Source organism: Alnus glutinosa, chromosome 7 (genome assembly GCF_958979055.1).
Source record: "Alnus glutinosa chromosome 7, dhAlnGlut1.1, whole genome shotgun sequence".
Taxonomy (NCBI): Eukaryota; Viridiplantae; Streptophyta; class Magnoliopsida; order Fagales; family Betulaceae; genus Alnus; species Alnus glutinosa.
Window position 1 is genome coordinate 22857692 of NC_084892.1, and position 25851 is coordinate 22883542.

General features: G+C 37.9%; 1 protein-coding gene and 1 pseudogene across 1 annotated transcript; both read left to right on the forward strand.

The window, feature by feature from the left end:
• Positions 1 to 279: 279 nt before the first annotated feature.
• Positions 280 to 7959, forward strand: LOC133873330 (zinc finger protein CONSTANS-LIKE 8-like). Its single transcript, XM_062311051.1, has 4 exons — positions 280 to 437; positions 6821 to 6836; positions 7582 to 7725; positions 7870 to 7959. Exons 1-4 carry the CDS (start codon positions 280 to 282, stop codon positions 7957 to 7959), a joined length of 408 nt encoding a protein of 135 aa, XP_062167035.1.
• LOC133874157 (uncharacterized) lies at positions 6601 to 24838 on the forward strand (annotated as a pseudogene).
• The last annotated feature ends 1013 nt before the right edge of the window (positions 24839 to 25851 follow it).

Sequence of the window (25851 nt, forward strand, 5' to 3'; positions counted from 1 at the left end):
GATGCGATAATGCCATGTCAGGGTGTAGGTAAATGGGTATGAGGAGTTGAGTGTAAGCCTAGCATTTCTCTAATTTTGATGTTAATTATTGTTGTTGTGTTGGTTTGTTGGGCTCGGGGCTACTTCTAAGACGACGTCAAAGAGGGGGGTGATGCATAAATTGGCGGGGAGCTCGTTCCCAAAGGAGATGTTGGAGCACGTGTTCTCATTCAAAGAGGATGGCAATGACAGAAACGTGATCTCGAAGGTTCCCGGATTGTGGGCCCTTGGATCGTCGCCATGGCTCCGCCTACTTATGGCTGGAGTAGATTCGATTCAAGCGCATGGTGGTCACAAATGAGGGCTTGGAGCTCATCTCCAAGTCCTTCAAGATCTTTAAGGTCCTCGTGCGAGGAGTTCATCACCGTGTGCTTAGCCGGTGTTGCTGCCAATTGCAGGTTTGATTTTTATGTGTTCTCTGTTTGGAAATGGGAAATATAGGTGACGAGCCTAGCACTGTTGTCACCAACTAGATCTCCTCGACGGCAAGTCTACTACGTGCAAAGCTCGCTCTGGGACTCCCATGATGGGTAGAAGAACACGAGGTGTGATTTGGTCTTTTGTTTACTAAAATATATCAATAATAAATAACCACTCGCAATAGGACGAATCATTGTAGAAGGTTATAAAGAGGTGTCGAACCTCAAGAACTGCAGGGGTATTGCTATCAAGTTTGTGAAGATTAAAAATAATTAAAGAAAAGAGTGTTGAATTTATAATTAACTAAAGTGCATAAAATAAACGTAAAAGATAATTGAAATATATGAGAGAGAGAAAGAGTAGAGTATTGACTTTACCGCTATCTACACATCAATGGTTAATCATATTTAATTAAAGAAATTCATTCTATGCATGCTATAAATAAACAAGAAGTTACTATATTAAAGAATAAGCATAATCTATCTTCGGTTGGCACAGACCGTCCACCTAACCACTAAGATGTGGTACGACCCGTCTTCCCTAAGCATGGATTAGCTACGTTTTTAATAGGATACATACAATTAATGAAAAAGTATAACCCATCTTCGGATAGTACAAATCGTTTACCTAAATTATACTAAACTAGGGTGTAGTACGATTCGTCTTCCCTAAGCATGACCTATCTAATCCTTTTGATCATATGTCAATTAAACCTGTTGTATAATCATCATTCTCATAATCACAAAAAATAAGAATGATTTGAGTTCAATAAAGGTAAAAAGCTTTCTAAGACAAGACAAGAGAATGATTTTTTTACTATCTAAAATCCTATTTTGGTGAGGCTACTAGGAATGCTCTTAGATATATAATACAATTTTTTTTATTTTTTTTTTCAAATAAAAGCCCATGTCACTTATAGAAGTAATGCAAAACACCGTTAGGTGGTGTGTGGCCTCGTGTGGCAAAGTCCATCGGGTGTTAGCCTTAAGCAAATGGGACTAGGCCGATAGGGTTCTAAAAGAGAGGTGATGTACAGATCAATCATTTTCAAAAGGGGATGTGCATGCCACATAACCTTGCTCTATGAGATATGTAGAGCTAGTTTGTATGTAGGAATGATAAAAGTATACTGCATAGTTACATAGGGTTACCCCTTAATAATTACAAAAGAAAGGTTATGAAGAAATATACACTCGCCTAAAAAAAGGATTTTTATCGATCACAATTTGATGAATATATAAACGGAAAGATAAAGGCCAATCATTAAATATTCAAAAGCGGATCCCACAAGCAAGTTGGTCATTCATTCTTTTTGTCTTGCTGAAATGGCGCGCCCATGCAAAAGGTTTGGTTAAGATATGCTAGATTCCACCAAGTATACAAATGGAACCTAACCGCGACCAAAGACTTGCATGCAAAGCAAGATTTTTTCAAAAAAAAAAAAGTGAATAGAAAAAAGACAGGCGCAAAATACGTATTAGTAATGAGGGATGGGACAACAGTTATTGAGCACAACCCTAGTCAACGCAAGTAAGATTGAAGTTGTTAAGGAGTGGGTGGTGTTCTCAAAGTCAAACATTTTGAAAGTTAGTTTTACAAAAGAATGTTACATAATATATTCTTACATTTAAGCTGTTTGGTTATAATTGCATGATAAAATGTTAACAGTTACACACTAGCATTAGTTTCTTGCTTACAAAGTCGTAGACTCATTCTTTTCATTTGTAAATATAAATTTATAGACAAAAGAATAACGACAACAAACAATGGGACCAAGGCAGCAAGGATCGAGAGGTTAAGTTAAAGTAATAGTGTAAGGTACAAGTGATGGTGTGATGATGTATAAATTATAGTTAGGAGAAAATGATATGTAATGTTTGCTCACAAGACAAGTTACGTAATCTGTTATGTTTAATGAACATTTAGAGCTCTGGTAATTTTGTAATAATGTAATAGAAAGGGTTTATTTTTTTCTCGTTGCTCTAACTTGTGGGGATCTTGCTGATGAAATTCCGCTGTGTAACTAAGGTTAAGTTAGTTAGTGCCACCTTCAATTTTATTTATAAGGTATAAAATTTGGAGGGCTATTACAAAGCCTGTTCATGGCGACATGAGTACAAAAAACTCTAACAAAGAAAAAAAGAGTAAAATCCGATGGATAGTGCAGAGAATCCATCGAAGGCAATGAGTGAGAAACAAAAACAATGGTCTGAATTCGATTCATCAAGTACAAAGGGAAACTGTGACAGGAATTAATTATGAAAGTCTTTTTTAAAGATCGTCATTGTGCCTTTTGAATTTCAAATCTAACACCTCTCAAGTCATGTCCCACACGTGGATGAAAGAAAACCAAAGAAGCACGAGAGAAGTGATGATTTGCTTCATTATCGATACATTTATTACAATTGTTACTTTTAAAGATCACAAAAAACGTCATTTCGGCTGTAATGATAAAACAAATTAATGGTACCTTTACGATTCTTGAGTGTGATGACACGAAAGACGAAAATAGATGATAAAAATTCCCATCACCTGACTTGCTTTCAAGTTAGAGCACCAGCAACAGATATCCAACAATTTTTCTTAAATTTAAAGAACCAAATTACTTTTTACTTCCCTATCCAAATAAATCTCATAATAGATTCCCTTCATCTTTCCCTATATCATTAAAAATAATATATTTTTTACTTTTACTTTTTTTTTTCTCTCTCTTTATTCTAGAAACCTTCGCCAATCTCTCTCTCGTCTCCATCTTCTTTTTCTCTTTTGGAAGGATGTGGAATGGGCCTCTATTTGGAGGCTATCAAAGGGTCTCTGTTTGGAATGACCCTCTTCTTTTTCTTAACCTTTATCTCGTTTGCGTCTTCGTCTTCTCTCTCTCCTCTCTGTCTCTCAATCTCTCTTTCTCTCTAATCTTCGTCTCTCTTGATGGATTTTGAGTTGAAGATTTTGTGGAATATTCAGTGGATTTTGGGATTAATATTTATTGGTTTATGCATTTTGAGGATGTATTTCAGTGTTTTGAGAATGGGTGTCTATTGTTATTCATTTTTTTTTTTTCGTTATTCCTCTGTTTTTTTTTTATGAAAATGGGAGAGGAGAGAGAATGTGTGTGAGAGAGAGAGAGAGAGGCATGAGAGAATTTTGGGGCTTTTGAGTTGTGGAGTTTGCGGGGGAGAGAGAGAGAGAGAGAGAGAGAGAGAGAGATGCGGGTACTGGCGCTGCAAAAAGAAGAAGAAGAGAGTAGGCGACATGAGAGGAGAGAGGAGAGAGAGCCTTGGGTTTTTTTAAGGATTATAATAATCCATACATTGCTACCCAAGGCTTTAGGAAAAATTTAAGGAAACTGATGTAGTTGGTTTTTTGTGATTTTATTTTATTTTTTATTTTAGATTTTTCCCATATATAAGGAAGGGAATAGGCTATAAGAGCATTCTCAATGGATTAAGCATATCCTCCTTTTGGCTAGAATAGCTAAGGAAATTCTTAAAAACCACATCCATTCGATTATCTACTCAGGCAAAATGCGTTTGGCTTCCATTTGTGAACAGTTACACTATTCACGGACCCATCGTTTTTTTAATCATTTCTTTCTCTCTATCAGTTCTTTCCCAATGCCACATGCTCTCCCGCATCTCTCTCTCACTTAGTGAGTTTAGTTGCCTCCAAGGAAATCGTCTTCTCAACTGCTCTCTCTCTCTCTCTCTCTCTCTCTCTATCTCAGTTTAAGGTAACCTTCTCTTCTCTCTCATTTTTGCTTATCTTCTTTTCTTTCTTATTATTTATTTATTTTTTGAAAAAAAAAAAAGAAAGAAAAATTGAAGAAATTTAAAATAGAATAATAAATGCGGAAACAAAAGAGAAAAAAGAATACAAGGATTTATGGGCAGTTCGGTATTAGATACCTACGTTCACCACTAGGAATTAGCCATAAGGACTACATTGTGTTCATTTATTTATTTGTCTACAATTCAAAGTTTCTCATTTATATGGTTTAGAGTAAATACAAAGTATGGTATGATTTGATTACAATTAACCTGTAAATAGAGAATATTATAATATCAATCAAAATATGGAATATATGAAAAATATAATATAATATTTTTCACATATTCTAACATCCCTCCTCAAACTCGAGGTGGAAGATTCTAGAAGCTTGAGTTACTTTGAGTTTGAAAATAGAAAACTGATTTAAATGCAGCCGAAGTCGATGGTTGGATCAAAACGGTGCCAGGCGAGAAAGGCTGAAAGTGACGGTCGGATAACGGAAACTATCCATTAAAAGAATCCCGTGAGGGGCCAAGCCGCAATTAACAATGATAGTCAGAAACAAAAACTAGCCGTACATCCTGTGAATGGTCAAACCATATTGTGCCAAGATTCGCCAATGAATAACAAGAAAGGCTGAGAGAGACGGCCGAAAAATGAAGACTATCCGTTAAAAGAATTTCGTGAGAGGCCAAGCCGCAATTGACAATGATGGTCGTAAATCCTGTGAAGGGCCAAACCACATTGTGCTAAGATTCGCCAATAAATTAAGTCGCAAATCATAATAAGATAGGGCCAAAAATCCAAAAGAGGGGATTTATTTTTCTTTACTTTTTTTTTTTTTTTTTTTTTTTTGAGAAACCAGAACATAACTTACATAATACAAATAATTTGGATGAATCCTTACCCAACTTAACTTGAACGTGAGGCATGGCCTTCTCAAAAATATTCTCGAATGGAAACTTTATGCATATCCAGATGAAACACAAAAGACCAAGAATTTGAGCAATTTGACCGAAGCCTTACACAAATAAATGTGAAAATTGAAGACCTTCGGCATGGTACATCTATACTTTGGCAGACTCAGTTGTGATGGAATTAGTTGAGCAAAAGCAAAGACGGCTACGACCCGTAGAAAACAACGACGATGTCGACCGACTCAACACCACCTTTTTTTTTTCTTTTTTCCAGCAGAAATTCCAGAGGGTTACACTATGTAAAAAACTAGGGGGGAAAAAAAGAAGAGAAAATAAAACAATGGAGTCCATAGAAAAATGGCTCTGATACCATGAAGAAATCTATAATAGAATAATAAATGCGAAAATAAGAGAGTGAAAAGAGCAAAAGGAATTATGGGTGGTTCGGTGGTAGACACCTATGTCCACCACTATGAATTAGCCATAAGGACTACATTGTGCTCATTGACTTATTTGTCTACAATACAAAGTTTCTTATTTATAGGTGTTGGGGAATTATCATTCCCTAAGCCCAAGTGGGCCCATGGACAAACCAGACCCGACCGGATCCTTCAACCATAGGGTGGACTGGCCAGACACACACAATTTGGATATGTACGGCCATACTCAGAAAGTGAACCTATTACCAAGATGGGAATGTATTGCCGACTGTTAAGGTGATTAAGGGTTCGGTACTAACAAAGGGTTGTGCCGAGAATGCACTGGGAAATGTGACACAGAGTACACCTGCTCTGACAGGTATGGGAGGTTTAATGATCAAAATCTCACAGGTTTATTAGGATCTCCAGCATTTATTAGCTTAGTCAAATCAAGTTAGAAATCTGATTAGGCGCCAGTATTGTGTGCCGCACTTAATATCTGCATACCCGACAGGGTGTCTGAACACCATGCCTAGTCACTGTTTACATCGTACCAGATTACTGCACACCCCACGCCAGATGGTCATCAATCTCTGAGACTTGGGAACCTCCTACACACCAACTATTTAAAATAAGGGATATAAATAGATAGTAAAGAACATGTATCACCTAGCTCTAATTGCATCTATTTACTCTTATAAAAGCACTCGTTGACTTAGCCATCGAAAGAGGTTCTGCTGGCCAACCCCCGACGTGCCTTTGTTATTTTGCAAGTCTTTGCGCCCGAACCCCTGGAGAACCAACTAGGAGCTGACACGTCACAATCCAGAAACTGTACCAACAACAAGGTTGAGATCGCGAGTAAATACAAAGTATGGTAATCAAATCACCATGATTTGATTATAATTAACCCGTAAGTAGATAATATTACAATATCAACCAAATATAGAATAATATATTTTCCATATATTCTAACAAAAAATAAATAAAAATCTTTTTCTTTTCTCAATTCTCTAGTTAGTCACGAGCAGAGATTCCCCTCCCCTGTTTCGCCTTCTTCTTCGTAACACATCTTCTCCCCATTTCCTTCCTTCACCAGACGAGATCGAGTGAGAGAGAAATGAGAAAGGTTCAACAAGAGAGAGAATGAGTATGTGAGAATTGAGATTTGATTACGGCGTTTCAGTGCAGTAGCCTTTGAATCAGAGCCTCTTCACTTTCAGCCCTGGCATTATGATTTTTGGGAGTTGCTCTTAGTCCATATGAGATAAAGGTGAGTACACCATGCTTCTAAACTCCTTGAGAAAACCCAATGATGAAATAAATGATGTTCTTTGCTTTCGATTATGCTTTTCTTTTGTAACCCCACTGTAATATATTGTTTTGTCTTTAATCCTGAGTCTGTTGTAAATGATTAACCAAGATGTGATATATTTTTTTATTTTTTCTTTAATTAAAAAAGAAAAAGAAAAGGGAGGTTCAATTCTCCACCTTAACGATAGAAAAAAAGATTAAAAGATGCTAAATTTCCTTGAAGTAGATTATACCCAAGTTCCATGTCTTCTTGCTAAGAGAAATGTTAGGAGCTTTACTTTGAAACTGGACTAAATACTTGTGACCTCCGGAGTAGCTCATATGTGGCCAAAATAGCAGTAGATCCGTAAATGAGTTTTAAAATGCCATATTTCTGGATAAAGTTTCATTATAGTTTGCTGCTGGGTTGTTTCATGTAATTGGAGTTTTAATTTCTTTATTTGAACAGAGACACAATATATTTTATTTGGTTATGTGCAGATCATAGCTTCTCTTTGTTTAAGGCAAATTACTGCTGAGCGGATTACAAACTAAGAACCTCAGATTGTCTTTGTTTTTGTATATTGAACCTCATTTACTAGCAACTGAACACTAAGCATTCATTGGATTTGTAAAGAAGTCTAGCGACTGAGAAATGTTTAGATGTTTTTTTGGTCATTTCCATGGGATGGGGCTGGGTAATTGATTCTGAGTTTTTATGACAGACTCTTGGTAATGGCATGAGCTTCATCCTTTCTCCCTTTGATCGTCCATTGATCATCAGCAAATGCACCACTGAAGAGCGCCAGGAAAAGCTCTCCAGACTTAGGAATAAGAAGACAAAGAGGAACTTCGACAGGAATATCAAGGTAATTTTATAGTTACTGTTTATATTTCATCAATTAATATTCTTTCAAATTAACAAAAAGTGAAGTAGTGTAAGTGAAATCTTTTCCACTAGCTCCATACACTGAATTCAAATTCCTTAAACTTATGATTCAGCTGTGTTTCAGTATGCTTGCAGGAAGGCTCTTGCTGACAATCAACCAAGGATTCGTGGAAGGTTTGTAAGGACTGAAGAATCTGATGTCAAGAGGCAATAACTTTTTAACCAATCTAGTACAAGTAATGTAACGACCCAGGAAAAAGCGCTAGCAACATATGCGCTATCACCTCAAAATGGCTAGTCAATTTAGAGTTTCTCTAAAATTCCTTATAAAGCCCAGCTTCGTCTACTAATTAGGCAATGTGGGACTTAGCACCCATGAATATCTTTATAAATTACTCACTCTATGTGAACTATTTATCTCTTCTCATTATGTGACCGAGCTGTTACAAACTCCTTCTCTTAAACCCTTAACGTCTTCATCAGGGCCACTTCATACAGTGTTCCAGTACCACATGACTTGGTGTTTACAAGGTGGCTCTGATACCATTCATAACGACCTAAAAAAGTGTTAGCCACATATGCGCTATCACCCCAAAATGACTAGTTAATTTGGAGCTTTCATAGAATTTCTTATTAAACCTAGTTTCACCTAATAACTAGGCAATGTGAGACTTAATACATACGAGTATTTTTATAAACTACTCACTCTATTTGAACTATTCATCTATTCCCAATATGAGACTGTGATATTACAAGGAAGCATATAGAAGAAGAAGCTAGGTTCAATGAAGTAATGAAAGAGATAGCTTAAGCTTGAAAAACAGACTTGGACTCGGTGGAAACTTTGAATAAGTATCGCTTAATAAACCAGACCCCTACTGCTTCCTAGCCTTGATCTTTTTATCTGTAGTAATTACTGCCATGTACAGTGGCAGACCTAGATAATTGTGGTTGGAGGGGCCATGGGCCGCCCATGGCCCATGGAAAATTAATATTTCCTCTATGGACTTATTTACCAAAACTTTGAGAACTTTTATGGAGAGGCTTTGCCTGGGTTTTGGATTAGGTAGAAAGCAAGGGAGGGAAAAAAAATGGTGTCGATTTGGAAAAGGGAATAAGAGAAGCCTTTCTATCAACCAGTTGGTCATACACTTACTGACTTATTACAAGAAGAAAAACAAAGAAAAGGTGCCAAGTCGGTGGGACCAGACCTTACACTAAGTAAGAAAAATGTGGTAGCCCAAGGAAAAGTGCATTACTAATTTTATTTTATTTTTTTATTGCAGGAGCCGTGGCCCCTGTTGGCCCTTCAATACGTCCGCCATTGGCCATGTAGACTGAGATGCATGAATGGAGTTGTACATAAGGTTTGCTAATAAAAGGGAAAGCAAAAATTCTACTTGTTCAAATATTTATGTCATGTAATTGGTGTTCTGTCTCCTATGTGTTTGTGTTTCCAGTTAACAAATGGTATGATCATTTCTATTATTGCTCATACCCCCCACAATCATGGATATAAGCCTCTACATTTTATTTCTCTCAATCTTATTTTCTTTTTCTTCCATTTATGGCTTGATTACAGTGTGTGTGCATGTGTTTGTGTGAGCAAAATCATATTTGATGGCTTTAATGAAAATGAGTATTCATTCTCCCATGATTACATGCCCATTTAAAATTGAATGAAAAAGAGGCTCCGGATTATAATAAAACCATAAGGCTCCCTTCATGTTTCTAAAAAATAGGACCGTTAGAGAAATGACCGTTTGAAAAAAAAAAAAAAAAAAGACCGTTCGAAAAAATGACCGTTGAAATATTACAATCCTCATAAAAGAAATAAAAAAAGAATAAACAAAGATAGATAAAGAATATTTAAATTATATAAGATATAATAGATAATTCGGTATATTTTAAAATTCATTAACTAAAATATATAAAATAGATTTTAATTAGCCATTACGAGTGCTTGAAGGTGCTTATTACCGGTGCTCTTAGCTGTGGTAATGTGGGATAACTAGTGAACCATTTAGAGAGGGTCCATCATATTAGGTTCGTTGGATCAAAAACCTCGAGGCCAATACACGAGACACCAGATCCGAAGAGCCCAAAAAAGAAGGGTTAACCCCCACGCTTGACAAACTCTACGTACATCAATAACCATCCCTTAATTCCCAACATGAGGTAAGGCACCCCAAAAGTGTGCATGAGAGATTGTGAGTATATCATTGCTACATAGAGAATGCCAATACTGAGATGACACGTGGCAGACGGACATCATGAAAAATGTTATAAAAAGCAAGCTACAATACGGCTCCTTTTCTTTCCCTTCATCCTCCATTTTCATAGCTTGATAAACCTTTAAAGATTTTCGTATTAACTCCAGCATCAAAATTATCTTCTAACATTGGTACATCCAATATGCTCCTTAGTAGGTATCAAACATACACAAAAGGCTTTATTGGTCTACCGCGTACATGAGAAGCAAAAACAAAAGGGAAAAACCTTTGTTTCATTTGATAGGTTATACCACTGCCGTATCAGTCAATATCATGGGTATTTTTTATTTATTTATTTATATTTGTATTTTTGCAACAGAGGGAAGGGAGAGTCGCGAATTTCGTTGATTGGGTCTACCACGTGACCTTCCCTAGTTTCAGTTTTTATTAATACAAGTTACGATTAAAATATAAAACCTTGTAACTTTTTATTTGCGAAAAAGAACAAAACTCCTATTTTCGTAAATTGTAATAAAAATGGGGTTGGGCACGTCCTTGACTCTTGAGCTTTGAGTAGGGTCCAGTGAAATGCCGGACTGGGAGCTTTCCCATCGCGACCAAGGGTCGGTCTTAGCATTACACGTCACTACTTCAATGACACTGGTGAGATAATAAAGTAAGAGCGCACCAATCAATCGTCCACAAGACCACCCATAAAAAGCGAGCTGTCTGCCACCCGTGGCTTGCAAGTAACCCATCCATAGGTACACACTCTCTCTCGGGTCTTCGTCTACTTCTAGCCTTGTCCTCTCCAGAGCTCAGAGATTCCTCTGCCTGCTTTTTTCTTTCTTGCTTCCGATCCTACTCTGTAAGTCATTTTCCCTCTTAGCTCGAACCCCCAAAAACCCTAACCCTGTGTCGCCCATTTTATGTAGTGTGATCGTAGCGTTTGCATCCTGGCTGAACATGCTCTGATTATGTGGATTAGGTTTTTCATTCACGGCACCGATTTCTGTTACTTTTATGTGTTATATCGTTTTGTTTGTTTTCTTATTGTTTTTTTTCGCATATATTTGGGGAACTTTTTGCTGGCCTATAAAAATGAGGTAAATTTCATTATGAATATCAGGTTTGTCCTTGACGATTGGGGCCTGAGAGACGTGTGAGCTAATTCTACTACTTGACTGTGCTGAGGATAGTTCTGCATTTCCGCCAAACCAAAATAAAATCAATTTCGATTTTTTCCTTTATTCTCTAAATTTTTCCTGGCAATCTAGATGTCTGTCCCTGTCAAATGTGCAAATTAGTTTGCGCAAGTTGTGGGTATAAGCATGCGATACACGGGGGAAAAAGAACAAAAGAAAAATGTATGAGAAATTTGACTCTATTGGTGCTGACTGCCACTTATAGAGATAGAAATGATTCTCATACCTACTTAAAGGGGTATGTTGGAGAGCTGTTGGTTGCAATGCATCTTTTGCTAAGCGGGCGTTGGCAATGTGGTTGAGTAGGTGACATGTAAAGCAGTCTAGTCTTGATAGTAGGTGCTCCTTGGCTGTGGAGTTGTGTGGGCTAGATGTTGTTACTATTCGATGAACTTATAATATTTGGATTTGCAGGAGTTGGAGCAAGATCTTGAGTACAAATTTATTTTGATTATTTCAATAAGGTCTGAACTTTTGCAGTTTTATGTTGTTGATAGTAATGTACATCTATTTAGGATGGTGAGTGATTATTAGAAGACTATTTATGAGTATGACCGCATGAGTCACGTTTGTGCTGCTGAAGAAAATAAAGTATTGCACCAATACCAACCATTTCTATATTTTTTATCTCTAAGATGCTTATTTCAAATGTGAGATTTACCGTAGTTCTGTACTCATTAAAAAAAAATAAAATGCGACCAGGCATGTTTCCTCCCGGAATTTTGGTTGTTTTGAGGAATTGTTAAGACTTTGCATATTTTGAATTTTGTTCTAACACCAAGGTCATATGTCTGAACATCAAGAAACTAGACTGTGCATCAAAAGTAAGGTGTGTTTGTAAATTTATATTTTTGTAATATTGCTGAATTTTAGGAAGATCATGGGTGAAAAGGGTGAAAAAACATGCCCTATATGCACTGAGGAAATGGATTTTACAGACCAGCACTTGAAGCCATGCAAATGCGGTTATGAGGTTAGAACTACAATCTACATATAATATATTAAGCCACCGGCATTCAATAAATTCTTTGTTTTGCTAGCTATGTTTCATGTGTTTTTTTTTCATATGTTATTGTCAACTGAACGTGGTTTACTTGTGCTACTTCTAGTGAATTTGCATAGGTCCAACTGCAACATAACAGGAAAAAAGAAGCATGATAGAAATAGATGTAAATGTGTATGATGTGTATTGCAATTAAAACATTTTGATGTGAATGAATTCATGTTTTTTATTCTTTTGATACTCTTATTTACTGCCCTCTCCTCCTTTTCTTTATCTTCAAAGATGTGTGTTTGGTGTTGGCATCACATCATGGAAATGGCTGAAAAAGATGGAACTGAGGGTCGTTGTCCAGCATGCCGTACCCCTTATGACAAAGAAAAGATTGTGGGGATGGCAACAGACTGTGAAAGGTTGTTCTAGTAACTGTGCAGTTTCTTGTTTTATATTATTTGATGAATTGTTGAGTGATGTCACCACTTTCTTTGCTGAACAGGTTAGTAGTTGAAAGAAATTTGGAGCGTAAACAAAAATTACAAAAGTCGAAGCCCAAAGCACCTGAAGGAAGGAAACATCTTAGTGATGTTAGAATTATTCAACGGACTCTAGTGTATATAATTGGATTGCCTCTTAATCTTACAGATGAAGATGTGAGTGGCTTCATACCATTGTACCTTCCCTTTTTCCTAGACTGCAACTTAGCGGAACATGGTGCCTGCTTTATCTTCTGTTTCATTTGCTGTTTTATATTTGTTTTTAGTTATATGTAGTACCTAACCCAAGCTTTTCTGGGTTTAACAGCTTCTTCAGCGAAGGGAGTATTTTGGCCAGTACGGGAAGGTTTTGAAAGTGTCCATATCTCGTACAGCAAATGGGGTTATCCAACATTCATCAAACAATAGTTTTTGTGTGTAAGATCATTTGCCATTTTGTACAATTAATTGATTTGTGTCCCCTTCATTCAATCATCTTTGTTCCCTTAATTTGAAATTTTGGTTGGAAATATTGTACTCTCTCTCTCTCTCTCTCTCTCTCTCTCTCTCTCTCTCTCTCACTCTCTCTAGAACGCTATTTGTTTATTTTCTACTTTTATTTGTTTATTCTTTACATTTCTTGTGGTTCCATCTTTTATAGGTATATAACATACTCAAAAGAGGAGGAAGCGGCTCGGTGTATTCAATCAGTGCATGGTTTCGTTTTAGATGGTAGATCCTTGAGGTAAGCACGTATTGTTTTTGTTTGAAGGTTATGATACTATAAATTCCATATGATTATTGATAGGAGTTTGCTTTTGCAGGGCATGCTTTGGGACCACAAAATACTGCCATGCATGGTTAAAACATTTGGTAAATAACTAAGAGAATTTGTATCTTGCAAATTGTTGATGCAAACTAAAGAAATAAATTTAGTTCATGGGATTAATTTGTTTCCTTGTCCAGCCTTGCAGCAATCCAGATTGTTTATATTTGCATGATTATGGCTCTCAGGATGATAGTTTTGCCAAAGATGACCTAATTTCAGCCTTTGCAAGGTATTATCTCTTCTCTGCGCTTTGTTTCACTTGATTTTTTTACAAGGAGATTGATTATTCAGCTAGACTTTTCCAATACTGAAGGGTTTTTTTTTTCCTACTGCAATATGTGTTTACCTTTGTATTTCCTTTGCTTCTACTCTCTCCCTTATCTCCTTGTCTCTCTCCTCAATTTCTGACTTGCATTGTTTTTAGGAGACTTCTCTTTCTGTTTGGTGCTTGTCTGCTCTTTAGATATAGCTTTATCATATTGTAATTTGACCCATTTGGTTTTAAAGGAGTAGAGTTCAACAAATTATTGGTGCTACAAATAATATGAATGGGCGTTCAGGGAATGTTTTACCTCCCCCAGCAGATGAGTGTAGCAATTCCAGCATATCAATGGCCAAACCAGTTGTGAAAAGTCTTTCAAATGTAAGGCTCCATGCACGTTTGTTATTGGCATGGACTGTTGGATAATTTAATGTTAATGATAAATAACTATATTATATCACAACGTATAAGGGATGAGTATCAGCAATGATCAAGTTGTAAAGCATTTCTAAATTTTGTCAATAGAATGCATTACATGTATCTGGTGAGATGTTTGTCACAATGTGCTCACAATTTATTGGACTTTGTTGACTCTTCCTAACAGTATAATGATGATGAGGTTTGGGGATCTCACACAGATAATGGCACCGGAAGATATAGTGTACCTCCTTCCACTGGCTCATGGTATATGATCTCTTGATCTTTGGCATCTTTCATTTCATTCTGTGAGATGGAATCTAATTTTCTACTATTTTTTTTCCTCTCAGGGTGATGCGTGTTTCCACTGGTCTGCCACCAGTGACTAGTTCTGTTTCCGGTGGCCCTACCAATCGAAATCCTGATATATCTGATAATACCCAAGTCTTTGTATCAGATGTTGTAAGCAATGAAAGATATACCCATGATGTAAACAGTTCTATGATAGACGAAGAAAGCTGGGAAGTGTATTCTTATGCTAAATTGGAGCCAACAGAATGGACTGAACAGTTTGTTGATGGAAATTGTCCAGTAGCAGTATCAAATACTAATGCAGAGATTATTCTAGATACAACTCCCACCCCTGTGACTTCCAGCAGACTACTAGCTAAGGGCATCAATCGGAATATTGCAGCATCATCCACTGGCGCAAGTTCTATAGAACTCACCCAACCATCCTATAGTCCTGGTTTCATTAAAGATAGAACTCCTCATGCAGATGGGATTGTTCAGGGCTCATGCTCTGGATTATCATCAATTAGCATTCATAATCATTTTAAAGACAGGTACTCTGGTCCAGTTGGTCCGCAAAGTGACCTTACTCAAATGAAAGGTTCACAGCAAGATTATAATGAGCATTCTGGTGAAGCTTCAATGTCAACAGCTTTTATGGAAGCTGCACGCATGGAGGAGGATTTACTAGGTTTAGATGATCAGCGGCTGAAAGGTGTCGAGGGCATGCATCGGCTGCCATCCATCTCTTGTTCACCTTGTCCATTACAGGATTTGAATCAGTCAAGCTGTCAATTTTGGCAGCATGGTGAGGCATCCAATCAAGGTAATGTTGATGTGGATCCTAGAATTGTATGCATGAAACACGAGGAAGTTGATTACCCATTGACATCCAAGAGTACCATATCGTCATATGGCTTCAATGATAATAAAACTAAGATTCTTGCTGATTTGGGTGGGACGTTTGGTTCATCAAGTGTGTTCTCTCAGAAGGGATTAGGGCATGTGGGCGTTTATGAGGGACATGTACCCAGTGCTGACTATAGCGTTACTTCTGATATGGGAGAGAGCAGCATAATCTCAAATATTTTGTCTTTGGATATCAATGCATGGGAAGATTCATTAACGTCGCCTCACACTCTGGTGAAGTTATTGAGTGAGAATGGTAAACAACATGGTTACAATAAAGTACCAAATTCACAAAAAGCACAAGATAAAAATCAGTCCAGGTTCTCATTTGCAAGACAGGAGGATGTCCTTAATCAAGTACCTGATTTGGAGAATTTGTTGGGTAGTACCAGGCATGTGCCTGATGAATATGTTGCCTCACATGCTTTTATGGAAAAGAAAGATCCTTGTGTAGACACATATCAGCATATCATTTCATCCGGTAATTCTTTGGAGTCTAATAAATTTCTCAGCAGTGATCCTTTTACGACTTCTAAACTTCCTCGTGAGTATCATCTTCTACGGTGTTAATGTTCCTGTATTATGTTTACTGTAGAACTGTTTATTCTTTTCTTGTTAGTGAAATTTCCTGGTTTATGATAATTCTAGTGCTATTGATTTTTGTTTAGATTTATGATTCGCCTGGTAATAAGTATTTGTTTCTGTTCTTCCACATTAGAATGTTTTGATTCTATCATTTGCATTGCATCATGAAATTATGTGGTGGTCTTGTATAACAGCGTGATTATATTATGTGTGTTTATCAGAACCATTCTGGGATTTGGTAAGGTAATTATGTTTATATGAATAATTGTTTGAATCCCTCAGTAAATTCAATGTTGGTATTGGAGATGTTGTGGGTAGTATAGTTTTCAGTGTAGTATAGTTTTCGGTGTTGTATCTGCTGAGTCTTTGGTCTTCCAGTGATCAGCATCGTGATTCTGAGTCTCTGGAAAAGGATCATGTTAGTTTAAGAAGATTTTAGGTGTTGTACACAATTTTCAGCTGGCACCGGAGATGACTAGGTTTTGATCTACTTGGTGATATGGGGAGGCTTGTTTTAGAGTTACTTCCCTTACTTTATGCGAGGGCTGAAGATAAGGATGTGTAGCTTCTTACAGGCATAGTGTACTGGATTTTAGGCTGTTGGTTTCTGAGTGAGTAGGAACTTAACTTTCTTGAATATTCTATATATTGGTGAAATGTACAAGATCCTTTGTAGTAGCTAGAAATCCACTAATTAGTGAACAGCAGTGTAGTTAAAATAGTTTTCTTGGTTTTAGGGCACACATGGAATAATTTGTTGGGCCAAACTACTGTCTATATGTGAATTAAATTAATAACCCAAGCAACAAGTAGAAGAAACACCTCTCCAAGCAATTAATCAAGCACCAAGAGAGTAACACACAGGAACACACCAAATTTATGTGGAAAACCCTCTAGTGTAGAGGGAAAAAACCACAGGGCAAATCCGATCATTCTCCTATAATGAAATAGAGATTACAACACTCAATTTTATGACTAGTACTTAAGTTCACAAAAAAAATGGGAAATACAACAATATCAACTGTCTAGGAAAAAAATATAATCTCACAACCAGGCGAAACCAATATTGCAACGAGATCCCTACTCTGAATACTACAATTCTTTGTAGTTGCAGCGCCCAAAGACGCCTCCTACAGAAACCCCAAATTTTTTCTTGAACAAAGAAAAAATTGGGGACTGTTGAGAAGTACGGGATCCATAGAGGGGGCTGGTGTTTTTGAGGAAACTTGAGCGCGATATGGGGTTTGTCTTTTGAAAAACATTAGGAATGGCTGGGGTGTTTCTCAAACTTGGTATCCTGTAGAGTAGGGGATGGTTTTCGCCTTCGTTTCTGGCATGATGTGTGGTGCGGAGAAGCAAATCTCAAGTCCTTATTCCCAGAACTCTTTTCTATAGCTTGGGACAAAGAGGTTTTAGTGTCTAATTACTTGGACTCTTCTGGCTCTTATGCTCATTAGAACCCGAGTTTTCTCAGGAAGGTCCAAGATTGGAAGCTTGAGTCTCTGGTTGGACTCATTGATCTTTCATACTCTTCGAAAACCTCTTCGAGAGAGATTAGATGCAATGTTATGGTCCTCAACTTGTAACCACATGTTTGAAGTGGAGATGTTACAATACATTACAATATGGAGAGTTTTCCCATTTTCTTTGGAAGAGTGTTTGGAAGGTGAAGGCTCCAACTCATATTACTTTCTTCAATTGGACAACTTTGGGTAAAATCCTTACGATTGACAACCTAAGGAGATGAGGACTTACCCTTGTCAATTGGTGTTGTCTTTGTAAGAAGAGCGAAGAGATCGTAAGCCACCTTTTCATCCATTATGAGTTTACTAGTGAGATATTTCACTTGGTTCTCATTTTAATTGGAGTCTTGTGGGTCATTCTAGGCAATATTCTAGAGTTACTTCAATGTTGGAAGTCGCAAGGGCAGAGATATCCTAAAGAGGCCATATGGAAAGTCATCCCTTGTTTACTTAAAAGCCTCATCCTTGAGCTCCCTTTTAGATTGGACTGTTTCTTTTGTTCCTAATTTCTCCTCTTCCAATCTTGTAGATTTTGTTAACTTTTTAGATTCTCGACCCCAATAGTGAGGATACTTCTCTTGTATGCTTTTCGTGTAAATGAGCTTTTCTTCTTCTTCTTCAATAAATCGCAGAGAAGCTTTATTGTGATTTCTTATGGGGTGGTCTTGGTGAAGAATTCAAATTTCACTTTAGTCAGCTGGTCCAAGGTTTGCTCTCCGATCTCTAAGGGAGGTTGGGCATTCAAAATTTATGAATTTCAACCATGCTCTTTTGGGAAATATCTTTGGCGCTATGGGCTTGAGAGAGCGGCGTGGTGGATGCCAAATTTGGCAGCTTATGGGGTGGATGGTGTTCTAACGAGCCAGCTGGTTTGTATGGGGTAGGGGTTTGGAAGAATATCATAAGGGGTTTGGGGATTTATTCTAGTCACACTAGGTTTGATGTGGGAGATGGCGTCAATGCTAAATTTTGGCATGATCAGTGATGTGGGGACAAGGCCCTTATAGAAGCCTTTCTAGACTTATATGGTATATTGCCTTTGTTTAAGATGCTGCAGTAGCGGCTCTCTTGGAGTATTTTGGTGACTCACTTCAATGGAACGTAACCTTTATTAGAGCGGCACATGATTGGGAGGTGGATGTTTTTGCCTCGTTCTTCAATTTGTTGTACTCAGTTAGAATGAGACGGGATGGTGTAGACAAGCTTTGGTGGTCCTCCTCCAAAAAAGGGTTGTTCGGCGTTAGTTCCTACTATAGTGTTCTTGTTGGTAACAACGTCTCTCTTTTCCCTTGGAAGAGTATTTGGAAGACGAAGGTTCTCTTGATGGTGGCCTTCTTTGCTTGGTCAATGGTTCTAGGGAAGATTCTTAGTATGGACAATATCAGAAACCGGCATGTCATTGTAATTGATAGGTGTTGTATGTGCAAGAGGAATGTGGAGTTCGTGGATAATCTTCTCCTTCATTGTGAGGTCTCTTGCGCCTTATGGAATGCCATTTTCAGTCGTTTTGGGCTTTCTTGGGTATGCCTAGCAGTGTTGTCGCCTTGTTTGCTTGTTGGCGGACTGGTGGAAAAACTAAAGAGTGCCGTTGTTTGGAAGATGGTACCTTCCTGTCTCTTGTGGTGTCTTTGGAGGGAAAGAAATGACAAAAGTTTTGAGGACCGTGAGAGATCGTCAATGGAGCATGAGTCTTTCTTCTTGGACAACTGCATTTGTAGCTCCTTGGGAGCTTAGTTTTCATAATTTTCTTGCTCTTTTCTTCCCTTCTACCTAAGTGTTTTCTTTTGTAGACTCCCTATATATTTGAGTAGCGCTTTTCGTTTTTAATGATATTTCGATTACTTATAAAAAAATAATAATTTATTGTTCGTAAGAAAAGAAGAATAAATCTTTGTTCTTGCCGCGAGGGGAAAAAAAAAAAAGAAACTCTTTTTTCACTCTCTCTCTGCACTACTGCACGCAAACGCTGTTTTCTCTCTCTCTTTGCACCGCTCTCATGTTTCACGCTCCTCCTCTCTTGTTTTTTCTTTTGCTTTAGTGTGTTGTGTGGCGTGACCATATTGTTGGCTTTTTAAACAACTTGAATCCTACTTGGGGTAGGCTTTCGCTTTACCAAGTGGGCTGGACCCATGTGGGCTTCCACAACAATTTTCTCCTCCAGCCCACTAAGGAAGGAGATTGTGATTTGACTCATCGGTTAGAATCTATGCCGGCCAGTCTAACACAAACCTCAAGCTTTTCTCTAGTAACAGCCTTCGTCAACATGTCAGCTGGAATCTTCTCAGTGAACTTTTTTTCAATTGCATCAACTGTTCTACTGCTACTTGTCCTAGCCAATTGTGTCTCACATCAATATGCTTCAATAGCTTTTAACCATCTTTCTTAAGCTTGAACACCCATTTAGGAAGCTTTACCATCTAATAATTGTTCTTTTGACCTTCATGCAACTTTGCTTGTTCTTATGAGACTCTACTTCCTGAAAGCTCTCTGGCTTCCTCGTATCAGTAAACAAAATATACTCAGAATCGGGGTATCTGGTTGATGGACGATGCTCCCTAGCAGACCTTCTAACCTGAGGCTTTGGTGGAGTAGACTCCTCCCCCTGCCTGCTCAATACCCTCGTGTTCGTTGTATCACCTCATCAACAACTGCTGGCTCATCACCTTGGTTTTCAACTCGTGTCTCTCCCCCATGAGTGGCACTATCTGAAGACGAAGAGACAGGTGTAAGCTCAGCTGCTCAGGAACAACTTTAACGGCATGTACTAACTTTTCAGATTTCTCAAAGCATGCCAAAGTCCGATCTCATGAAAAACCACATCTCTGCTTCTGATTATCTTATTCTTTTTTGGATCCCATAGCTTGTATCCAAATTCTGCATCTCCATAGCCAACAAATGTGCAAGGAAAGGCCTTATCATTAAGTTTCAATTATTGTTCCTTAGGCACATGTGCAAAATGCTTTGCAGTTTGCACCCACCTTCAAGTGAGAGTATGAAATGTGCTTTCCTGTCCACACTTTTTGTAGAATATGAAAGCCTAAAAGGAACTGATGGAGACCGATTGATTAGGTAGCACGCAGTACAAACAGCTTCACCCTAGAATGGCTTAAGCATTTCAACCATCCTTAACATACTTCTGACCTTTTCCAAAATAGTGTGGGGCTAATTCTCTCTGCCACACCGTTGTGATGTGGAGTTCCAGGAAATGTCTTCTCATGTCTAATGTCGTGCTCTGCAGTAATCTTCAAATTCATTAGACGTGTATTTAGCTCTGTTATTAGTATGGAGGCACTTTAAAGGCTTCCCAGTTTCCCTTTCCACCATGGTATGAAACTTCATGAAGTGCTGAAATACCTGGTCTTTTGTTCACATATCTTTCGTGAAGCATCATCAATAGAAGTAGCAAAATACTTATTGCCACCTAAGGACTCCACTTCAGTGGGACCACATATATCAAAATAAACCAAATCTAACGCATTGGGGTTTCTACTAGAGGATTTTTGAAAAGACACTCAATGATGCTTGCCAAATAAACAATAATCACATTTATTTAGTGATGTACCTTTGGCAAAAGGAATGATGGACTTCTATGCCAAAATTTGCAATCCTTTTTCACTCATGTGAGCCAGTCGCCTGTGTCACGAGTCTGGTGAATAATCATCTGCAGTTGCATTTACTGCATCACCACACACCTTTACTTGTGTCTTGTATAGTGTGCAACAAATCTTTCCTCTAGCAAACACCATTGACCCCTTCTTGAGTTTTCATTTCCCACCGCCATGATAGCTATCATACCTGCTTTATCAAAAGCATGTATGGAGAACAGATTCAGGTGCATATCTAAACGCTTCGCACATCCTTCAATGTCAAGATGCATCCTGCATTTGTTTCAACACAAATGTCGCCAATTCCCACAAGGTCGGTATAGCTATCATTGCCCATATTCACCCTGCCAAAGTTACCCCCTTTATACAAAGTAAAGAGCTCCTTCCTGAGAGTGTCATGTTAGGAAGCTGCTAAGTCAATTACCCACTCTACATATGGATCTGCAACGTGAAAACACTCTTCCTCTCCTACAGAGAATACTACCACATCCTCATCTGAAGCGCTACCTGTGGTATTCTGATCATCCGCCTCCTGATCTTTCTCCTCTTTCTGTTTTTTTTTTTTTTCCAAGCCTTGGAGTGCTTCTTTATGTGACCCTTTATTGCAGTAGAAACATATGATTTTTCCTTTCGCCTGTGATTGACTTCTGGATTTACCATGCCCCTTAGTATCTCTACTCTTACATCTTCCTATGTCCTTTGTAACAAGAGCATGTGGATTATCTCTGCCCATATCTCTTCTTGTTTCTTCATGAAACAAACGGTCTTTAACCATTCGGAGCAGAGTTACCAAGTGACACCACCATCTCCCAACTATCAGGCAAAAAACTCAAAAAGCAATAGTGCTTTCAACTCATCATCTAGCACTATTTTCATCATGATCAACTGATTCACCAAGTTTTGGAAGACCTTGCCTCTTTAAGCTTCAAATTCAAAAGCATTCTAATCGCAACAACTTTATTTTGAGTTGTCTTCCTCTCATACAGACTCTCCAACTTTTATCATAGATTGTAAGCATTTGTCTCTTGAAATACAGGATGGAACAGACTGAGGTCAACCCACTGTCTGATATATCCAATGATTTTTCTGTGCATCTTCTCCCACACTTTCTTAGTTATATTGCTTGGCTTGGCACTATCACCTTCAATTGGGTCATGTAAATCCTTACAATAAAGGATGTCCTCCATCATTGGCTTTCAAATTGAATAATTGAATGTTGTAAGTTTAATCATAGTACCCAAAGAATTCTCTGTTTAATCCACACAAGACAACCACATCCAAATAACTTGGTTCTGTTACCACTTTGTTGGGCCAAACTACTGTATGCGTGAATTAAATTAATAACCCAAGCAACAAGTAGAAGAAAAATCACACAAGCAATTAATCAAGCACCAAGAGAGCAACACGCGAGAACACACCAAATTTACGTGGAAAACTCTCCAGTATAGAGGGAAAAAACCACGGGGCAAATCCGATCAATCCACAATAATAAAATAGAGATCACAACACTCAAGTTTATGCCCAGAGCTTGAGTTTGCAACAAATTGGGAAATACAACAATACCAACTTTCTAGGAAAAAATATAATCTCACCACAAACCACCATAATCTGGCAAAACCAATACTGTGGCGAGATTCCCACTCTGAATACTACGACTCCTTGCAGCACCAAAGACAGCTCCTAGAGAAACCCCCAATTTGTTCTTGAACACCATGAGGAAAAAAAAAACTCTTTTTTCTTTGTCACTCTCGCTGCACACTGCCGCAATTCTCTTCTCTTTCTTCTCTCTCTCTCTGCTGCTCTCTCATGTTTCACTTTCCTTCTCTTGTTTTTTCTTTTGCTTCAGTGTGTTGTGTGGCATGACCACATTGTTGGCTTTTTAAACAACCTGAATCCCACTTAGGTTAGGCTGCTTTACCAAGTGGGCTGGTCCCATGTGGGCCCCCACAGCATGATGTTCATCCTTGCATCTGGTGTGGTTTCCATTTGGTCTTCATGTAGATAGTGTCACAGGCCAGAAATGGAGTTAGGGTAAAGATGGGATTTTGAGAATTGAAGAATCAAGAAGAAGGAAGTTAGAGTGGAAGTGAGTTGTTCGGGAGAGTATGTGGCAGTTGGAGAAGTGAAGGCTGAAGGGTGCGTTCCAGCTGGTTCTAAAGCTGTGCGTTTCGGTATTCCTAGGCTAGCCGGGCTAAGTAAATAAGGACCGGTTATATGGGCTGAGTTAATGGGTTATAGTTGGGCTTCGTCCCTTTATGTTATGTTTTAATGGGCTGTCTTGTAAGGGGGTTATATATAGCCTCTAGGGTTGATAGAAGGGTATCTTTTGGCATTGATTACTTTTGTAGTGGAGGTTGGCTTCCTCGAATATGCCATTACTGTTATTCCCTTATTTCATTCCACCCCATTAATGATACTACCAGAAATTCACCTCCATTACTGATCTTTGTCAGTCTCTTCCATTAAATTCACCAAGAAACCCACATTATATAATTCACTTGTTCAGATAGTGATATAGCGAGATCAGTCTGTTTTATGGTTCACGCATTTGTGATTTCTCTTGGACCTAATCTCATAATTTCTTGAATTCTGGGATTTAGTACACATGTCATAGCCTTCTATGGTAACTAATAGAGACTATTAAACTGAGTTTTTGAACAGTATCGTTTTTAGTTTCGAATTTTCCAGGTTTATCAGTACCTGTTTTAGATTTATTACTTTAAGTAATGGACAAAAAAAAGAAAAAAAAGAAAAAAAAAGGAGGTAAATGTATTTGCTATCCACTTTTTCTTAACGGTCACTGTTTCTAGTGACTGTTATATGAATATTTGCTTTTCCTGTTATATTGCTTTGTTACACTGTTTCTAGTGACTGTTATATAAATGTTTTCTGTTCACTGATTTTCTTTTATATATTTTTTGAGGTTCCTTGCTCCAATATCCCCCAACGGTTTCAAGAGCTCCATCTATGATCCCACCAGGATTTTCAGTGCCAAGCAAGGCACTGCCTCCAGGATTTCCTTCTCGTGAGAGAACAGATCAGGCTTTTGACAGTTCTGGTTTGTCATTTATTACTTTTATTTTATAGATTTCTTTTAGATAGATTCTAATCTTCCTTTTACCTTCCAGCGAATCATATGTTCCGATCTGCAACAACTGGAAATGTTGGCATCACTGGAGATGTTGAATTTATTGATCCAGCAATAATGGAAGTTGGCAAAGGGATTCTGACAAGAGGGCTGAATAAGGCAGGCTTTGATGTGAGACCAACTCTACGTCCACAGTATAGTCCTTTTGAACATGATACAAGCCTTAAACTTTTGATGCAGCAATCCATTTCCACACAGCAGAATATAGGATTCCCAGATCACTTCGGGAATAGATTTTCTCCCCCAAATGATGCATATCGATTTCAACCGATGCTTTTAGATCAAGTTCAACCCAACAATCCATCTGCCTTTCCGCCATTGACTGCTCAACAGATTAGTAATATGCAAATGCCGAATGACCGTTGGGGTGGATGGAATGAGGTCAGGGGAATCGGTGGTCTGAGTAATATCAGAACTACTGCCAAATGAGAGGCTGGGATGTAACAAGTTTTTTCGTAGCCACATGGATATAAGTTTCCAGTGCCTGCTTTCAGCGATCTACCCAACATTTGGAATGTGAAATTTAATTGTAATTTCTCTTTTTAAACTTGATTGGGTGGTCAAATGTGAACTGGCCCTGCTTTTTAGTAGTTAGTTTGTTAATAACACCTGGTAAGGAGCAACTTATGTCTTTGTTTTTTTTGTGAAGCTATTTTGTGTCCCTGAAAAAAGTAATGGGATTAGGTTGTTTGCATTGGCAGAGTTGAAAATGAAGCTGGCAATGGATTTTGTGCCTTAGAATGACGGGCCTAGAGGGGACTGACATGGCTCCCACACATCCTGGTTAGTTTCTACCTGATGAGTCCATCACTTTGCAGCGTGTCATTTCTTTCGATTGTGAGAGCGATGTTTTTAAACATGATAGAAAACTTCAATTGCGCATGCAGAACTTTCTGTTATCCAACATAGTATGTTAGATTTTTTAGACTTTCTAGATTTTTTTATTTTTTTTTTAGTGGTCAGACAAAATTGTACGTAAAAGATTGTAAGTTGTTTCGAGTGTTTTGTATTTGTAGGTAAGGTGGCTTAAGAACACTGGTATTGGTTGTGTGTACATGTAAAAGTTCTGTCAACGTAATCGAATGATTCTGTTACCAAGTTATGTAAAGAAGGAGAAGATGAAGTTTTCCTTGTCGGAGACTTAGGTTCAAACCCCCTTGACCCAGAGATAAGGTTTTACTAATTTAAAAAAAAAAAAAAAAAAGGTTTTATCTTTTACAACTCATAATTTTTAACATACCAAAAAAGAAAGAGTAAAATTGTTCTTACAGCTGTAACTAGCAACTAAATTCATATGTTGTGTCTTGCTTGTGTTTGGTGGCTGGAAGAACTTAAGGTTGATAAGTTGTTCCTAATTTAATGCCCTCTGTTGGATGTCTCTTGAGGTGATCGAATCAGCTTATTTTGTAATTTATTTAGAACATAAATTGTAGAAAAATGAGATTGCCTCTTTGTGTATAGTTGATTAGTTGGAAAGGAAGATGACAAACACACAATGGAGAGACCAGGGGTCTTGTTAACACGCAAATCACAAGATTGAAGTGGAGGCTCTATTTTCCCTTGGGGCTGATGCATTGGCGTAATTTCCTCATCGGTAATTATGCAGAGTCCTCTACCAAAGGTTTGATGAGACCTATGCATTTTAT